Source organism: Arvicola amphibius, chromosome X, assembly GCF_903992535.2.
Source record: "Arvicola amphibius chromosome X, mArvAmp1.2, whole genome shotgun sequence".
Classification (NCBI taxonomy): Eukaryota; Metazoa; Chordata; class Mammalia; order Rodentia; family Cricetidae; genus Arvicola; species Arvicola amphibius.
Genome location: NC_052065.1, coordinates 51,781,738 through 51,801,177, shown reverse-complemented (window position 1 = coordinate 51,801,177; position 19,440 = coordinate 51,781,738). Strand labels below are relative to the sequence as shown.

Here is a 19,440-nt window from a genome sequence, read left to right as displayed (position 1 = left end):
TTGCCTGCACAAAAAAAAATCTAACAGGACCGCAAGGGATACATTCCAAAACATTGTATCGTGTTTGTGAGTAAGGGTGCGGGTAGTTCCTGTGCAAATTCAAACAGAGAAGTCCAAGCAGTGAGATCAGTGCTGCATTTGCCATCTTTTTTACCAGGTCTGGGCCTTAGTCCGCCTTCCCGCCGCTCCTCCTTCGCTCCGCCCAAGGGGACCTGCGTTAAATCAGGCTGCTGCCGAACAGTTTCCTTCCTCTCTGAGCAAGATGGCTGGGGGTGAGGTTGGAGTGACTCTCGGGCAGCCACATCTTTCCCGACAGGATCTCGCCACATTAGTGAGTTCTCGATTTGCGGCGGGAGCTCGGGAGAGGGCATGGACTCTTGGAGGGCGTGGCGATAAGACACCGCCCTGGTGACTGGAGCACGGGGTAGAGGAGCCATCCTAAGGCCGGACCCTATTAAGTCTAAGGCGTGCCAGTTCCGCCGCCAGTATCTTGCCTAGTCCCCAAACTGGTGAACGATTGTGAGACTTGAAACTCCTAGAGTGTGTGGCTAAGCTTTGATGATAAATATAATTAAGGAGTATGGGGCTGCACCTCACTGTGTAGAGTGCCTACTTAGCAGGCACCGATCCCGGAGTTCCATCCCCAGAAGTGCATAAACGCACGCCAGTAATTCCTAGTACTTAAGAGATTCAAATAGGAAGATCAGAAGTTAAAGATTATTCTTGACTACCTATCGAGCTGGAGGCCAGCACGAGACACACGAGATTGTCATTAAGTCTATAAAGGGTTGGAAACCGGACTACACTGCCCACTGTGCTGGGCCCTTGAGGACTTACTAAGGCTCCAGGATTAGATGGCCTCTTATCTCCAGACCTCTCAGTGAATGGTGTTTTGCGACAGTGAAGGGCTCCTAGGGTTCCTAGTCTTAGCCGTTAAGGGACAAAGCACTTCATTGGGAGAAAAGTGCTGCTTATACAGGGCAGAGTTGGGTCTGGGCAGTAGTATAAAGTCAAGGAAGATTTTTCTGATTTATATTGATTTTGTATTTTGAACTATTTCATTGCAGGACGTCACCAAGTTGACACCACTTTCACATGAAGTTATCAGCAGACAAGCTACAATTAATATTGGTAAGATAGCTCGGACACTTGACTTAAAAGTAATTTTAATGCCGGGCGGTGGTGGCGCACGCCTTTAATCCCAGCACTCGGGAGGCAGAGGCAGGCGGATCTCTGAGTTCAAGGCCAGCCTGGTCTACAAGAGCTAGTTCCAGGACAGGCTCTAGAAACTACAGGGAAACCCTGTCTCGAAAAACCAAAAAAAAAAAAAAAAAAAAAAAAGTAATTTTAATGTCTTTTGTGCAATTACTTGAAGAATGTGGGCGTTTCCTTGGAGGTTGGCCTGAGTAGTACAGTAACTGAAAGAAAGCTGTGGACCCCTTGTGAACAAAGTGTTGCTTTATTTATTTTTTTTTTTTTGAGATATATGTATGAAAAGTTTACAACAGTAAACTAGTACTTGGCAGTGTGTAATCATACGGTAGCACAAGTTTGAAGTGAAAATGCGTTATTGTCATACAAGGGCAGTTTATAAGTTTTATTTGCTATATAGGCTATAATTAAGTAGAATTCTTTCCCCTCCTAATTGGCACCTAGAACTTGAGGTATATTGCTTGAGTATAAATGTGGTGTGGTCTATTTTTCCTTTTTTTAGTTTTGAGTCAGACTTGTGAGGAACCTGCCTGACTCTGTTTTAAAGGCAGGAGTCATTATGTGTTTTTAAAAATAAGTTTCTGCTCACTGTGAGAGTTTTGTAGCTCTGTTTCCTAGAACCTAACCTTCCCCAACCCATGGCCTTGATTTATTTTGATAATACCCTGACTGATCCAGACCCTCCTTGACCCCTCCTAATCTCATGGTGGGTGACCACATGGTTTTTTAAATTTTTATTTTTTATTTATTTGTATTTCCTTACTGCCCCATTATCTCCCTTTTGTAAAACTACTCCGGGATTTTTGCTCCTTAAAAGAGGATTTGTGGCTGCTTTTCTTTTCTTTTTTTTTCTTTTTTTTTTGACATAGGATTTCTCTGTGTAACAGTCCTAGCTATCCTGGAACTAGCTCTTGTAAACCAGGCTGACCTCGAACTCACTGATCTACCTGCTTCTGCTTCCCAAGTGCTGGGATTAAAGGTATGTGCCACCACCGCCTGGCAGGACTGCTCTCTTTAACCAACTTTGGAGGCAGTTGCTGGCCAGCTCTTGGATACACCCCAATAAGAGGCAAGCTTGCTTCAAATTCGGCTCCAAGTGTGGTAGTGGTCTTATTCTCGCTATTGGGATTAACACTTGCTATGCAACCCTGGCTAGCTTGGTATTCACCGTATAGCCCAAGCTGACCTCAGACTTGTGAATACTGTGATTATGAGTGTGTTCTTTTTTGTTGTGCAGGAGTTTGTCATATTAACTGGGTATGCTTCAATGTTTTTTTTGTGTTTTTTTTTTTTTTTTTTTTGGTTTTTCGAGACAGGGTTTCCCTGTAGTTTCTAGAGCCTGTCCTGGAACTAGCTCTTGTAGACCAGGCTGGTCTCGAACTCACAGAGATCCGCCTGCCTCTGCCTCCCGAGTGCTGGGATTAAAGGCGTGCGCCACTGCCGCCCGTTCAATGTTTTTTGATAGACAAGATTTTTTGTTTTGTTTTTTGAGACAGGATTTCTCTGTATAGCCCTGGCTGTCTTGGAACTCTCTGTAGACCAGGCAGGCCTTGAACTCAGAGATCCACCATGCCCCTGGCTCTTGATAAGCAAGATTTTGAGTATTTTTCTTTCTTTAAGTTTTACAGCAGGGTCTTCCTACATTGTCCAGGCTAGCCTCAAACTGGCCATCCTGTTTCTTCCTCTCAAGTACATATACTAAAATTGGTCTGAGAAGAAATTTATAATAGGAAAGAGAAGATAGAAAAAAATTGAATTCTCTTTATACAGTTTTATTTCCATTGTGATTGTGTGTATGTGTGTGTGTGTGTGTGTGTCTCCCCGTGCACATGTGTGGAAGTCAGGAGAACTTTCAGGAACTGCCTCTCTCCGTTCTGGTGACTCAAGGCCTTGGGGCTTTTGTGACAAGTGCTTTTACCTGCTGAGCCATGTCACCAGCTCTGTCACTACTGGTTTTACCTTGATGTCTTTGGTTATGGTTTTTAGTTTTCTGCTTTCCTTCCCTACTCCCCCCAAAACAGGGTTTCTCATTGTTAGCCTAGCTGTCCTGGAACTCACTCTGTAGACCAGGCTGGCCTTAAACCCACAGAAATCTGCCTGCCTCTACCTCCTGAGTGCTGGGATTAAAGGTGTGTACCCCCACCGCCTGGCCTTTTTTTTTGTTTGTTTGTTTTCTACTCAATGCTATTTGAAGAAATGTTTGTACTTGTGTGCAGAAGGTAATTTTGTTGTGCTTTGTCATTAGGTACAATTGGCCATGTAGCTCATGGGAAGTCCACTGTGGTAAAGGCTATTTCTGGAGTTCACACCGTCAGATTCAAAAATGAACTAGAAAGAAACATTACCATCAAGCTTGGATATGCCAATGCTAAGGTGATCTATGGACCATGAAACTAGAAACCATTTAACTTTGATTGTTGCACAGGTAACAAATCCAGTTTTCTTTTTTCTTTTACATTGAAACTTTTAGATTTATAAACTTGATGACCCAAGTTGTCCTAGACCAGAATGTTACAGGTCATGTGGCAGTAGTACACCGGATGAGTTTCCCACAGACATTCCTGGGACCAAAGGGAACTTCAAATTAGTCAGGTAACTTTTATGTTTAAAAATACTTTATGCGTTTTAAATCTCTGTTTTGTGCTTTTATAAACTTAATTGCTGTATGGTTTCATTGTTTTTCCATTATTTCATGTTCTTTTATGTAAATGATGATAATTGAAAGAAATATTTTTTTCAATTAATTTTAAATACTTAGAAAAAAGTTATACAAACTGAAAAGTTGCATGAGGGAGCTGGAGAGGGTTCAGCTGTTGAATGCACTGGCTGCTCTTGCAGAGGACCCAGGTTCAATTCCCAGCATCTACTTGGTGGCTTACAGCCATCTGTAACACTGTTCCAGGAAATCCCGCACCCTCTCCTGGCCTCTGAGGATACCAGAAATAAATAACACTTATTCACGGAAAATAAAAATAAATTTTTTTTAAATTCTTTTTTTTTTTTTAAGGCAGGTATTGCATAAGCATAAAAGGAAGGGAGAGAAAATACAGCTTACTGGATTTCAACAGTGTCATTTGTTTGCTAGATTAGAAAGAATGAAGCCAGTTTTGAAATTACTTCTTTAAAATAAATAGACTTGTTTCCAAACAATTTTTTTCTTTCTTTTTTGGTTTTTCGAGACAGGGTTTGTATGTAGCTTTTTGGAGCCTGTCCTGGAACTCACTTTGTAGACCAGGCTGGCCTCGAACTCATGGAGATGTGCCTGCATCTGCCTCCCGAGTGCTGGGATTAAAGGCATGCGCCACCAACACCCGGCATTTTTATTTATTTATTTAATTTGTGTGTGCGTTGGTGTTTTGCTGCATGTGTCTCTGTGGGAAGGTGCCGGATTCACTGTGTGTTCCAGACAGTTGTGAGCTGGGATTAAAGGTGTGCGCCACCACCGCCTGGCCTTGCTTTTAGTTTTGATTGGTTTTAAGGCTGATTGTTGTTTCTCAACTGTTAGGCATGTTTCCTTTGTTGACTGTCCTGGCCATGATATTTTGATGGCTACAATGTTGAACGGCGCAGCAGTGATGGATGCAGCTCTTCTGTTGATAGGTAAAATCATCAGAACTGATCTGGACAAACCAATAAAGAACTAATTTGGGTAGATATGTGAGGAGGAACTAAATCCTTTGGAGGCTATGTCCATTACCTAAGTGAGGCATGACTAGGAATGTGTCATCCAGAGTGACATTTCCTTCTACTAGATATCACAACCAAAATACTAAGCAAAAGAGGCCTGGGGTTATGGCTTCTGAGAAGTCAGACAGTATCCAAAAAGGCATATATGTATGTTGTGTGTTGTCCCTTCATGTAGAGGTGTGATTGTTATTCACAGTAATTGCCGTGATGTAGTACAACATGGCTGTTTCCAAAGTTAGTTGTGCCTCCTTATGTGAGCTAATAAGAGATTTGATAGGTATGGATATGGTGCGTTTAGGCATGCAAGAGGATATAGTATAAGACCCATGAACAGGCTGGGCAAGGTGATCGCTAGCGTGGTGAGCAGATCTTGCCTATGGCATGCACAGTTGCTTGTCTTCACAGTGCTCTTCCTTGGTTAAGGAGTAACCTTAATCTCAGGAGGTTGAGCCTCCTAGGAGCTTGACTGTGCCAGAACAATACCTAGACTAGACTGAGCTAGAAGGCCTAAACAAAAGAGCTCTTGAAGCCAAATTTGTTCATTGGAAACTTCTTGCTTAGAACCAGGAATGGGAGACTGTAGTAAGCGCAGATAAAGGGTGAAAGCAAAGTTGGTAGAATCTGTGCATAATATAAAGCTTACCATTTATTACTTAGAGGGGACAACTCAGTGAATGGAAGTACATTCAGAATTTCATCACCACAAAAGTGATGCCTGTTAAGAAGTCAATGCCCGATTGCACTCCCTCCAGCTCCTCACAACCAACAATCTGCTTTCTGTTTTTGAAATTGCATGGTCTAGATATTTCTAGTTAATCTTTCTTATGTATCTTTTTTTATCCTCTGTCAACTAGCTGGTAATGAATCATGCCCTCAGCCTCAGACTTCTGAACACCTGGCTGCCATAGAAATCATGAAACTCAAGCATATTTTGATCTTACAGAATAAAATTGATCTGGTAAAAGAAAGTCAGGCTAAGGAACAATATGAGCAGATTCTTGCATTTGTACAAGGTAAGAAGCCATAATAACTTAAATCAGAGGATCATTTTGAAAGGTAATATAGTACATCATCTGAAACAAAGTCAATTTAGGTATCATAAGTGTTCTTTTTTTTCTACCTGCTACTAGTTAGTGATTTGATACAGTGTCCTGATAAGACTATAAATATCTATTTCTGAATTTAGTGTACAAAATTAAAACTAAAGTTTGGAAGTGCTATCAGGTTAAGTTTTTTAAATCCTAAGGATTTAGAGTATCGCTCAATGGTAGAGGGCTTGCCTGGCATACACAGGGTACTGAGTTCACAGGATTGCCTCCCAATCCTTAGTGACAGACGAATAAAAGCATTTCAAAAACAATCTTTCTTCTGGGCCTCATGGCACACGCCTTTAATCCCAGCACCCTGGTGGCACAGGTATGTACAGACTTCTGAGTTCAAGGGCAGCTTGTTGGTGTTTATAGCTGGTTCCAGGCCAGCAAGGACTGCATAGAGAGACCCTGCCTCAAAACACAAAGGAATTTTTGCAGTTCCTTTCTCTAATACCATGGCATGTTTCACTTTCAGAGAAGACATGATGCATATTACTGTTGACATTTAATTATTTTAACCTTTTCATGTTGGGAACTTAATTTCAGCATAAAAAAATAATTCATTTTGATTAAAATCTAATTATTTTGGTCTATTTCTTTAACCAGTTTGTCTAACATATGATTAATTTATAAAAATGTGATATATGTCAGCCAGTCTTTGATCAGCAAGGAGTTTGTAATTTACTCTTGGCATTTATGGAAAGGTTAATTACATGTTAGAATTCTTTGAGCTTGTAAAGAGCTCCTTCCCCAAAGTGTTCATATTTTATTCCTTTAAACACAGCATTTGCCTCTGTTAAATATACCCATTGATAGAATTTTAGCAGTTGTCCCCTTAGAGGACAATGAATTCATTTTGGGGAGTTAAAGGTAGAATATTGTCATATTTCTATAGACTACTTTCTACTTGCTGACTGGCATCTGTGTGAGAATGTTTATTCCTCTGTTAGCTCTAATTACTTTGTCTAGCAGCTGTATAGACCAAGTTTTGTAAGACCCAAGGATTTTGTTATTTCTGAAATTTGTTAATGTAGGAACAGTGGCAGAAGGAGCGCCAATTATTCCAATCTCTGCTCAGCTGAAATACAACATTGAAGTTGTCTGTGAGTACATAGTGAAGAAAATACCAGTGCCCCCAAGAGACTTCACTTCAGAGCCCCGTCTCATTGGTAAGTGACAGGAGTCACATTTAACTGAACTCTTCCACATTAGTGCTTCTCCTTCAAGGCTGTTTATTAATACTTTCTCTTTCTGCAGCGGTGATAAATCCATAAAACCTATTTGAAATGTCTTATATTGCTGGGTGACAGAGCCTTGAGTACAAAAGAAACTCTTTGTGCTTTTAGATATGGTATTTTATGTAGCCAGCATGGAGTAATACAGTAGTTGCTAGGGAAGTACATCATGTTGGGCGTTACAGTTCCATACAAATGATGTCATTGTGCCATTACTGAAAAACCAGTAAGTTCAATTTCTGAGCTGTGGTTAATGCTCAAAGATGTAGCAACACTTTTAAAACAGGTATTTGGGCCCTTCTAGGCCTTCATTTGGAGCTATTTGTGTGATTATTGGGGAACATTCTCTTGGGTGACCTAAGAATAATAGTCTTAGAATTGCTTTTTATAATTTTTTAAAAGTTATTTTGTATGGTAGAAGTCATATAATACAGAAATCCTATGTATAAATAAAAATCCAAGCATGGTGGTGCACTTGTAATCCCAGCTCTTGGAAGGCAGAGGCAGGTGGATCTCTGAGTTCAAGGCTAGTCTGGTCTGTAGAAGGAAGCGGCGGGCTGCGTCCCGCCACCCAGTTCCCAGCAACTGGCTAGCTTTATCCAAAATAGTTACACGGAAACTGTATTCTTTTAAAACACTGCCTGGCCCATAGTTTCAGCCTCTTATTGGCTAATTCTCACATCTTCCTTTAACCCATATTTAGTAATCTGTGTAGCACCACGAGGTGTGGCTTACCAGGAGAGGTCTTAACCTGCGTCTATCTCGGAGAGGAGAAGCATGGAGACTCACTATGGCGACTGCCTGAAGCGTCTCCCCACTCCTGCTACCCAGCATTCTGTTCTGTCTACTCCGCCTACCTAATTTTCTGTTCTCTTAAAGGGCCAAGGCAGTTTTCTTTATTAATTAACCAATGAAAGTAACATAGACAGATAACTCTCCTCCATCACTGGTCTTCAGAGTGAGTTCCAGGACAGCCAGGGCTACAAAGTCAGACACTCTCAGAAACACAAGATAAGTGGCATACTGCGAGTGTCCATGTACAGTCCCCTGTGCACTTGATTGACTTTTTTGATGCTGCTACAAGGCAAGGGCTTACCACTGATCTACACTCCCAGACCCTGTATATGCCTTAAGTCATAATAGCTAATTTGTTGTATGAGACATATCACCAAAAAAAATGACTTTTGTGCTCATTACATATATACTTTTGCTCTTAATGTACATTCAGGCTATTTTTTTTTTTTTTTTTTTTTTTTTTGGTTTTTCGAGACAGGGTTTCCCTGTAGTTTCTAGAGCCTGTCCTAGAACTAGCTCTTGTAGACCAGGCTGGCCTCAAACTCAGAGATCCGCCTGCCTCTGCCTCCCGAGTGCTGGGATTAAAGGCGTGCGCCACCACTGCCCGGCTTATTTCCATTTTTTTACTCTCACAAGTAAGGCTTCAGTAAGCATTAAAGCAATAATACTAGATTTTTTAAGAAAAGTTGAGTTTTTAAAAAATGTGTCTTCTGAATCTAAAATAAAGAGAAATGGATTTAATTTGTGTTCAATTTTTTTTCTAGTTATCAGGTCATTTGATGTCAACAAACCTGGCTGTGAAGTTGATGACCTTAAGGGAGGTGTAGCTGGTGGTAGTATTCTGAAAGGAGTCTTAAAGGTACACTCGCTTGGAATTGTTGCCCTGTGTATTTGTTTGGTATGTGTGTGGACATGTGAGTGCTACAGTACCGAGGTGGAAGCAAGACAGCTTTACAGGGGTGGACTCCTTCTGTCTAGCGGCTCCTTGGGATGGACCTCAGGCATGGTGGTAAGCACCTTTACTCTCTGAGCCAGCTCATCAGCCCACACTTGCCTTAAGCATGCTGGCCTTGAACTTAGAGATTCCCTTGCCTCTGCCTCCCGAGTGCTGGGACTGAAGGTCTGCACCACTACACCCAGTGAAAAAATGTTTCTTCATGTTGTCAGGTATTATCTTTGGAAGCTGTCTGACCTCTAAATTTAGAGTTCTCTAGTGAAGGTGGAGCATGTTTTATATGATAACAGGTTTACTTAGTAAATTGTAACAGTTAAGTTGATCTGATTTTTTTTCTTTTTTCTTTCTTTTTTTTTTTTTTTTTTTTTTTTTGGTTTTTCGAGACAGGGTTTCTCTGCAGCTTTTTTAGAGCCTGTCCTGGAACTAGCTCTTGTAGACCAGGCTGGCCTCGAACTCACAGAGATCCGCCTGCCTCTGCCTCCCGAGTGCTGGGATTAAAGGCGTGCGCCACCACCGCCCGGCTTAGTTAATCTGATTTTTAAAACTTTTTGGATTTATTTATTTTATACTTATGGGTATTTTGTCTCCAAATATACATGTGTCCATGGAGGCCAGAAGAGGGTGTTGGTCCCCTGAAACTGGAGTTAGAGGTGGCTGTGAGCTACCATGTGGCTGCTGGGAACTGATGCTCTTCAAGAGCACAAAGTGCTTATTAACTGTTGAACCATCTATCTCCTCTATATCAGTTTTTCCCATTGGGGGGAAAAAGCTGAGTGTAGTGATGCACACCAAACATTTGGGAGGCAGAGGCAGGTGGATCTCTTGAGTTTGAGTCCAGCCTGGTCTACAGTGTGAGTTCCAGGACAGCCAGAACTACAGAGAGGCCATGCTCAAATAAACCAAAAAGTAATATTTTTTGTTGTTGTTGTGGGTTTTTTTTTTTTTTTTGAGACAGGATTTTGCAGTAGCTATCAAGCCTGTCCTAGAACTAGCTCTTGTAGACCAGGCTGGCCTCGAACTCTCAGAGATCTGCCTGCCTCTGCCTCCTGAGTGCTGGGATTAAAGGCATGCACCACCACTGCCCGGCAGTAAAATATTTTTTTAAGTAATAATTGGAACCTGGCATGGTGGTGCACAGCTGGGAGCCAGAAGCAGGCTGGTATTTTGGTATGTGAATTCAAGGCCAGCGTGTTCTACCTAGTGAGTTGCAGGTCAGTAAAAATAATAAGTAAATACAAGGGGTAATCATGAAATTAAGGGAAATATTACCTTTTTATTTCTTGTGGTCTTTTTTGTGAGAACATTAGTAGGTAAATAGTAAATAGTAAATATGTTGTTCTATAGTAATTCTCACTGCTAATTATGTGTTTACAGGTAGGCCAGGAGATAGAAGTGAGACCAGGTATTGTTTCCAAAGATAGTGAAGGAAAGCTCATGTGTAAGCCAATCTTTTCCAAAATTGTATCACTGTTTGCGGAACATAATGATCTTCAGTATGCCGCCCCAGGTGGTCTCATTGGTAAGTATTTCCCTGTCATCTCTCTCTTAATTGTGGAGATTCGTGGCATGCTTCATAAAAAACATTAAGGATAGATTGGAAGGTTTGTTTTGTTTTTACAGATTTACTTGTTTTTATGTGTGTGTTTGTTTGTATATATGTATGTGTGTGTATATATATATCTGAGCACTGTGTGTGTACTGGTACCCAAGAATGTTAAAGAGGTCGTCAGACCCCTGCAACTGGAGTTTCAGTGCTTATGAGCTACCTTGTGAGTTCTGGGAAACAAATCCAGGTCCTCTGCAAGAGCAGCAAGTGCTCTTAACTGCTGAGTCATCTATCTATCTGCCTCCTTCTGTTTGTTTGGAGTTTGTTTGTTTCTTTGTTTGAGATAAGGTCTCCCGACTTAGGCCTGGCTGGCCTCAGACTCACCAAGATCCACCTGCCTCTGCCTCCTGAGTGCTGAGGTTAAAGGTGTGCCACCATATCCTGTTTTAAGTTTTGACATAGGGTCTTGCCATATATCTTTGGCTATATTAGGACTCACAGCAACCTTCTTGGATCAGCTTTCCAAGCCCTAGACGTCAAGGTGTGTACCACCACACCTGACCTTATTGGTACATCTTGGAAAATTTAAACAAAGAATACATTTTGGAGCTGGCAGTATGACTCAGGTAAAGGTGTTTGCTCACCCACTCATACAAGCAAATAATAAAATATTTTTTAAGGTACGTTTTGGTGGCTAAATACTTACTAGCAATAATTATTTCTGACTACTTTGTTTTGAGGTCCTAGGGTTTGGACCTAATGTCTAGTGGTAGATTTTCTACCACTGAGGTATAGCCTTATATACCCTCTTTTTTCTTTTTTTTAAATTATTGCTATTTATTTATTTTTATGTATAGGTGTTTTGCCTGCATGCATGTGTGTGTGTGTGCGTGCATGCACCACATGCATGTCTGGTACTCACAAAGTCCAGAAGAAGGCATTGGGTCCCCTGGGACTGAAGTTATATACAGTTGTGAGCTGCTGTGTGGGTGCTGGAAATTGAAAGCTGGGTCCTCTGGAAGAGTAGCCAGTGGATGCTCTTAATCGCTGAGCCATCTCTTTAGCTCCACTCTTTTTCATTTTGAGAAAGGCTCTTACAAGGTTACCCAGACTGAGCTAGAACTTGAGGTCTTCCTGCCTTGCTAGCTCCAGTAACTGGAATTTCAGGTCTGTGTCACCGGGCCTGGCAGAAAATAAGCTTGACAGCCCTAGCATTCAAAACAGCCAACTAGTTAGATAGAGTTTGAGGATTTAGGTTTGTTTTACTATCTTGCTATATTTTCCAAGCTGGCATTGAATTTCCTTATTCAAATGGTCCTCAAGTAGCTGGGACAACTACAGGTTTGCACTAGAGTAACTGCCTGGTTTACTGTTTGGTGAAACACGTGGTTATAGTGGTTGTTTTTATGTGTTTCACAAGTGTAAAGTTACTAAAAAATGTTAGATTACACTTATACTGTGGTGGCGATGAAAGAAAATAACTTCTAGTAAGCCTGGTAGTAAGCACCTGGAGTCCTACATACTTGGGAGTCAGAAGCAGGAGGGTTTCCATTAGCATAGAAAGTTGAGACCAGTATGGACAGCATAACCAGACTTGAGATATAAGACCTTCCTCAAGTAAGACCCTATCTTCTAAAAAAAGGAAAAGATCAAGGTGGTGGTAGATCAAATAAGAGAACCTCTACCATGCAGGAGTTGCAGAATTGATTTAAGGGTTTTCAAATTTCTTAAAACTTTTTGATTGCTGAGAAAAGGGCCAGATTGAATGAGAGTCCATAATTTCCCCTTGGACTAAAGACTGAAGCTGTGGTTCAGTGGTGAGGAATGCCTGCTGCTCAGGCAGAGCTCCTCGGAACCACCCGGAACTCCAGCTCCAGAAAAGTCAGTGCCCTCTTCTGGCACCACATTTACGGGCACGAATCCACACACAGATAGTATACATATACACATAACTTAAAAATAGCTGGGCCGTGGTGGCACAAGCCTTTAATCCCAGCACCCAGGAGACAAAAGCAAGCAAGTCTCTGAACTTGAGCCTAGCCTGGTCTACAGAGCCAGTTCCAGGACAGCTAGAGCTGTTACATAGAGAAACCAATGAATGAATGAAATAGAAATAAAGCAGGAATTTTGTTAAGCTTAATTTATGTATGTGAATATGGAAGTATGTGTAAAGGGGTATCAATTTATGCTTGTTTAACTAGTCTTTAAAACAAATCACTCCAGAGGTGTTTCAGGTAAGAAATAAGACCAAATACTCTTGCTTTGTATTAGGAGTTGGAACAAAGATCGACCCCACTTTGTGCAGAGCTGACAGGATGGTGGGACAAGTGCTTGGTGCAGTTGGAGCTTTACCTGAAATATTCACGGAATTGGAAATTTCCTATTTCCTGCTGAGACGTCTCCTGGGTGTACGAACTGAAGGAGACAAGAAAGCAGCAAAGGTAAGTGCTTTGTGTGACTCATGTTTCAGAAAGACACCAACAATGCCGAACTCAGTTTTGAGTTTTGGTCTTTTATAGCTAATGTGTAGTTAATTTATAAGAAAATTGACTTCCTGAAAAAAATCAAAAACAGCTCTCATGCAGTCAATTTTTTTGTTATTGTTGTTTTTTGTTTTGTTTTTTAAATCCCTACTGAAACAAAAACTATTTGGTTTGGGTTTTATTTGTTTGTCTTGTTTTTGTTTTTTCAAGGCAGGGTTTCTCTGGAGTCCTAGCTATACTGAAACGTGTTCTGTAGACCAGGCTGGCCTCAAACTCACAGAGATCCACCTGCCTCTGCCTTCTGAGTGCTGGGATCAAAGGTGTGTGCCACCAGTGCCCAGCTCCTATTTGTTTTGGTATGTTTTTGAGGCAGGGTCTCTTAGCATAGCCCCTGCTATTCTGGAACTCACTTTGTAAAGCAGGCTGGCTTTGGACTCCCAGAGCTCAGTCTGCTGGGATTAAAAGTCTTCACACTCTTCAGAGACCATTTCCTTATTTGTTTTCCCCTTTCTTTACTTTCCTAGGTCCAAAAGCTGTCTAAGAATGAAGTGCTTATGGTCAATATAGGATCCCTGTCAACAGGAGGAAGAGTTAGTGCTGTCAAGGCTGATTTGGGCAAGATTGTTTTGACTAATCCTGTGTGCACAGAAGTAGGAGAAAAAATTGCTCTTAGCCGAAGAGTTGAGAAACATTGGCGGTAAGTTTGTTTGCCTTTGTCTAAACAGCTTAAGTTCTTGGTGACACACACATACACATCCACATGCATGTGCGCATGCGCGCACGCTTCTTGAATACAGCAGTGTGGCCTTAGCTCTCACTTTTTTGTTTGAATGTTTTAGAAGCTGTATTATAGCCTTGATTTGTATTCCTTTATATTAGTACAAATACTTCAATTGGCTTCCCTTTGTTTTAGGTGTAACCTATAAAAAAAAAAATACGAGTTAAAATGTTCCCTCCATTTAGTGTGTGTGAGAGAGAGAATCAGAGTCAGAACAACTTGTAGAGTTGGTTCTGCTGCCATGTGGGTTCTGGGGATTGAATTCAGGTCGTCTGACTTTGCAGCAAGCACCCTTTTTAAATGATCTTTTTTTAAGGTATGTATGTATAGAAGTACACACGTGCCATAGTATACATATGGAGGTCAGAGAACAACTTCTTGTTCCACTATAGGTTCTGGGGATCAAACTCAGGTAGTCAGGCTTGGTGATGAGTACGTCAATCTGTTGAGCCATCTTTTATCAGCCCTGGACTTTACTTTTTTAAAATTAATTTTAAAGAGTTTCACACATGCCAGCCAGTGATGGCGCACGCCTTTAGTCCCAGCACTTAGGAGGCAGAAGCAGGTGGATTTAAGTGATCAGCCTAGTCTATAAAGTGAGTTCCAGGACAGCCAGGGAAACCAACCCTGTCTTGAAACAAATAATTTGACACATTGGATTTTGAGCATACTCACCTACGTCCCCCTAACCCTTTCTATATCTGCTCCTCATAAACTTTGCTTTTGGGAACTAGGACTCACTGTGTGGCCCTGGCTAGTCTCAAATTCACAGAAATCTGCTTGCTTCTGCCTTCTGAATGCTGGGGGGAAAGGCGTGTGTCACCATACCTGTCTCCCGTAAATTTTTTATTTGTAGTTAATTTTATACTTTACAGTAACATTGCAAGAATTGTCTAGAAAGCAAAGGTGAGCACACATGTAAATACACATTTATGTATTAATCTCATATATGCATGTGTGGGTATATACACTAGTCCATTGCACATGGGAGAAAGAGTTGTGGCTCATGGAGCTGGAGTTGTAGGTGGTTGTGAGCCACCCAATGAGGGTGCTGGGAACCTGAATCCCCTGGTGGAATTCATTTTTGGTTTTTCAAGATAGGGTTTCTCTGTGTAGCCCTGGCTATTCTGGAACTCACTCTGTAGACCAGGCTTGCTGGCCTTGACCTCAGAGATCCACCTGCCTCTGCTCCCCGAGTGCTGGGGTTAAAAGTATGCACCAACCCTGGAATTCTTTTGGGTTTTTGAGATGGGGTTTCTCTGTAGATCAGGCTGGTCTAGAACTCACCTGTGTTTGTCTCCTGGGTGCTTGGATTAAATGTGTGCTCCACCACTGCCTGGCTTCCCTGAATTCTTATGGCTAGTCATGTCTTTTCGGGAAATCATGGGCAGAGGCATGACTGACTGCTCTCTCTGGAAGTTGACTTTTGCTGTGGTGAGTGTGTCCAGTAAAGTTTTTTTACTTTTAATTTCCGTGGCAATTAATAAGAAATCTAGGAGACTAGATGCAGTGGCACAGACTGTAATCCTTGTACTTAGAAGGTGGATACACATGATTAGGAATCCAAAGTCAACTTCAGCTCCATAGTGAGTTTGAGGGCCACCTGTGCTAGCTCAAAGTTAGCATGTGCATACAAGTACGTACACATATACACACAGCCAAGAAGAGAAAGAAATGTGTGAGGAGACCCTGTATATGCAAATAGCCTGATGTTCATCAGATTCCACCTCCTCCAGTATTTATCATTCACCCATAGTTTTTGCCTGACTTGAACATAGTGACTCCACCCTCCAGCGCCCTCCCCCAGCCTGTCCCACCAGTCCACATTTGTTTGGCATTTTTCTTGCCCATCATTTGATTTCCCACTTTTATGATGCAGATTCACTAGGTTCTGTTTTATTCATTAGGCTATGATCTATTGCTGTCTTTTATTTTGATGTACAAATTGTCTATGATTCATCAGTGGGGAGGGACCCTTAGAAATGCAGAGAATTAGAAATGTGTACATGCTGGGAAACACAGTTATCTCTGATTTCTCAGTCTGTGTTCTTGCCCATTCCTTGCTGCATTTTTGTCAATATCACTCATTTTCACTTAAATTTAGTCCCGCTTTCCTTCATCTGTTGTTACTTAAGGGCTCAGGCAGGAGTCCTCTAAACACTGTCATAGTGCTGTGCTAACAAATTTCTAATATCTCTTCACTGCTTGTGGATATTTGGGATCTTTCTAGAAGCCAGTTTTGGTCCATTTAACCTTTTCTGTTGTTTTGTCTAAAATATACAGTCTAAATTAGACTATCCTACAGTGTGGTTTTTTTCCCCGTAATTATTCCACTGTGCCTTGGCTCTATTCTTTCCTGCTTATTTCCTTCGTCAGTCCTCCTTTGATACTGTGCAGATGACTGTCTCTCATTGCATGCTCTCTAAAATTGATCTGAATTGTAACTGCAATTTAGCTTTTGTTATCTCTACCATCACCACTACCCCCTATGTAGCCCTGGCTGCTCTGGAACTCACTATACAGACCAAGCTAGCCTGGAACTCAAAGTGATCCATCTGCCTCTGCCTCCTGAGTGCTGAGATTAAAGGCGTGCATCACCAGAGCTATCAAAGGCCCTGCGGTGGAGAGCAGTCTGCTTATAGACTTTGTTCCTGTGGTTCTCTTTATTTTCCCATCTGATGTTATTTAAAGCCCATTGATCTACTGAGGCAGTCAGTGAAAAGAAAGCATTTTCCAAAGACAAGTATAGAGAAGTGGGTTTGATTTGTTTTCAAATTTGAGCTGGACGTAATGGCACATGCCTTTAATCCACAGCACGGGAAAGAGGCAGGTGGACCTCTGAGTTCAAGGGCAGCCTAATTTATAAAGCAACTTTGTATATCCAGAACTACATAGTGAAACTCCTTTTCAAAACAACCAAACACGGGCTGGAGAGATGGCTCAGAGGTTAAGAGCATTGCCTGCTCTTCCAAAGGTCCTGAGTTCAATTCTCAGCAACCACATGGTGGCTCACAACCATCTGTAATAGGGTCTGGTGCCCTCCTCTGGCCTGCAGGCTTACACACAGACAGAATATTGTATACATAATAAATAAATATTTTTAAAAAAAACAACCAGCCGGGCAGTGGTGGCGCACGCCTTTAATCCCAGCACTCGGGAGGCAGAGGCAGGTGGATCTCTGTGAGTTCGAGACCAGCCTGGTCTACAGGAGCTAGTTCCAGGACAGGCTCCAAAGCCACAGAGAAACCCTGTCTCGAAAAACCAAAAAAAAAAAAAAAAGCAACCAAACACACATATAGAGACAGACAGACACGCTCATGCATGTTTACATACAAACACAAAATGTATTAGAGATGTAATTTGAGTTTCCTGAAGGGCCCTTAGATGGATGTGTACCATCTGAACAGTTAGGTGGATTCTTTTCTTCTTTTGACTAGAGCAGTAAAACAAATATATTCTTTCTGGGGAGTAGTTTTGTTGTTTTAAATTTTATTTTATGTGTTTGCCTGAATGTATGTATGTGCACCACATGTGTGCCTGGTGCCCAAGGAAGTTGAGATCTGTGTGATTGTGAGCCACCATATGGGTACTAGGAGCTGAACCCAGGCCCTCTTCAAGAGCAGTGAATGCTCTTAGCCATTCATTGGCCCATCTCTCCAGCCCTTAGGCTTTGTTTCTCTTTGAGACAGGGTCTCACTTTTAGACCAGGCTGTCCTTGAACATAGATCTGCCTTCCTCTGCTGGCATTGTGCCACCACAACTGGCAATTTTTGTTTAAGATGGGAAAGCCTCACCTGGGTTAACCTCGAACTTACTATATAGCTATGAACTAATTTATTTTCCTGTCTCCCAAATGCTCGAATTTATTACCACTCCCAACTTACTAGTATATTGATGACAGCAGGTTTTGTTTAGAATCTGAGAAAATAGTATGGGCTTTCTTTATAAAGAAGCAGCTTTGGGAACACATCTGAGTTTGGAAGGTAGGCAAGGAAAGCAACCTGTCGGGTGATTATGGTGATGCCAGTGTGGTAGTACACAACTCATAATTTCTTCTATTTTTATTTTGCAGTTTAATTGGTTGGGGTCAGATAAGAAGAGGAGTGACCATTAAGCCGACTGTAGATGATGACTGAGGAGTCCAATTTAAACGATGCCTTAGGATGGAGTTCGAATTTCTTTTAATAGCCTAGGGTATATTTTCAAAGCAATACTAGCGAATTACTTTCATAGCTCATTACCTTGGTAGTAGCTGTAAGACTATTCTCATATTTTGGTGATGAAAATAGGGCCCACAAGTAATTGTGAAAAGTGGTATACTATATACTATATTGGATTAAATCTACATTTTAGCAGAAGTTAGGCATTCCAAAATCATGTCTAAAATCAGTCAGTGGAATTTGAAGTGAAACTTCACTACAACCAGCCTTTGCTATAGCATACCTATCATGAACCTATCAAAGTGAAAATGGTCTCTTTTTTCCTGATTGCTCTGTGAGGGGCTCTATAGTGTCCTCCTATTTGGTGTTCTGTTATTTGAAATTCGAAGGGAAAAGAAGACCAATAAGCTCAAATGAGCAAGGCTCTTAGAAATTGAGTGCTCACTCCCTTGCCACAGGCGAACCTTTCCTCTTCTCTTTTTCCTGGATGGGACCATAGGACTCCAGTATCAGAAGTTCTCGCCCTCTCCCAGTGCCCTGAGACTGTGTCTTTCTTATGCCTAGAATCTCAGTCTTCCCTCACTTGCAAATAGTATTATAACAATGGATGATTAATGGTAGTTGACAAAGTTCTGTCCAGGTTGTGTTTTCTGGGGTCTTTGTTTTAGTAAGCTAGGGATGGAGCGGTCTGCATGATGAACAAGCACTCTACTGCCCCTCACCGTGGTACTTTTCCTTAGTTGGTAGGATTATGGTGTAAATTGTGCTATTAGTAATCTTTGAGCCTTGAAAGAGAGAAAAAGTGTTCAAAAGCAGAGTGTATTGGTTCTAAGTCTATCCCCCATGTGCCTGCAATTTTCCTGTGCTGTACTTTTAAATTAATCATGTTTTTTGCTTAATTAGATACTCTGAGAGCAGTGATTTCCACCTCTAGCTGACATGAGAATTGCTGGGGAAGGTTTTTTGTTTTGTTTTTATTTTTTAAAAAAAGGCCAGGCTATTGTGGTGCAAGCCTTTAATCCCAACATGATAAAGGCAGAGGCAAGAGGATCTCTGTGAGTTCCAGGGCAGCCAGGGCATCACAGAGAAACCCTGTCTCGAAAAACTGGAGGTTAAAAAAAACAACAACAAAAAAACTTCTCAACATTGAGAAAGAAGTTTAGGGAGTTAAGAAATATCCATACTAAATGGTGTTACTGGTTTTTGATAGTTTGATCTTCTTTTGGTTTGCATAAAAATGGGATTTCATGCCACAATTAATTACTGTGCTGTGATCTTTTGGATACTGAAGCTGCCTTATAGAGGTTTAGAACTGTGGCTGTGAGCCTTAAAGAATTTTGAGGGAACTATTGACATTATGTATTTGATTGACTCTGAAGGGTTGTATTGTAGCATGAAGAACACATTTAAATAAAACAAGATTCTGAATCAAGCATTAATTTTATATCTATGTGCCCCGTGTTTTGTAGATACTTTCTACTAGAAATTCTGGTATGAG

At 41.3% G+C, this 19,440-nt stretch overlaps 1 protein-coding gene across 1 annotated transcript; it reads left to right on the top strand.

Annotated features, from left to right (window-relative positions):
• The first annotated feature begins 227 nt into the window (after nt 1–227).
• On the top strand, nt 228–18,875 carry Eif2s3 (eukaryotic translation initiation factor 2 subunit gamma). Its single transcript, XM_038317191.1, has 12 exons — nt 228–331; nt 1,068–1,131; nt 3,458–3,585; nt 3,683–3,804; nt 4,718–4,812; nt 5,754–5,912; nt 7,025–7,159; nt 8,785–8,879; nt 10,350–10,494; nt 12,793–12,962; nt 13,529–13,701; nt 17,855–18,875. The coding sequence occupies exons 1-12, from the start codon at nt 263–265 to the stop codon at nt 17,916–17,918; spliced, it is 1,419 nt and encodes a 472-aa protein (XP_038173119.1). The 5' UTR covers nt 228–262; the 3' UTR covers nt 17,919–18,875.
• Nucleotides 18,876–19,440: the final 565 nt, after the last annotated feature.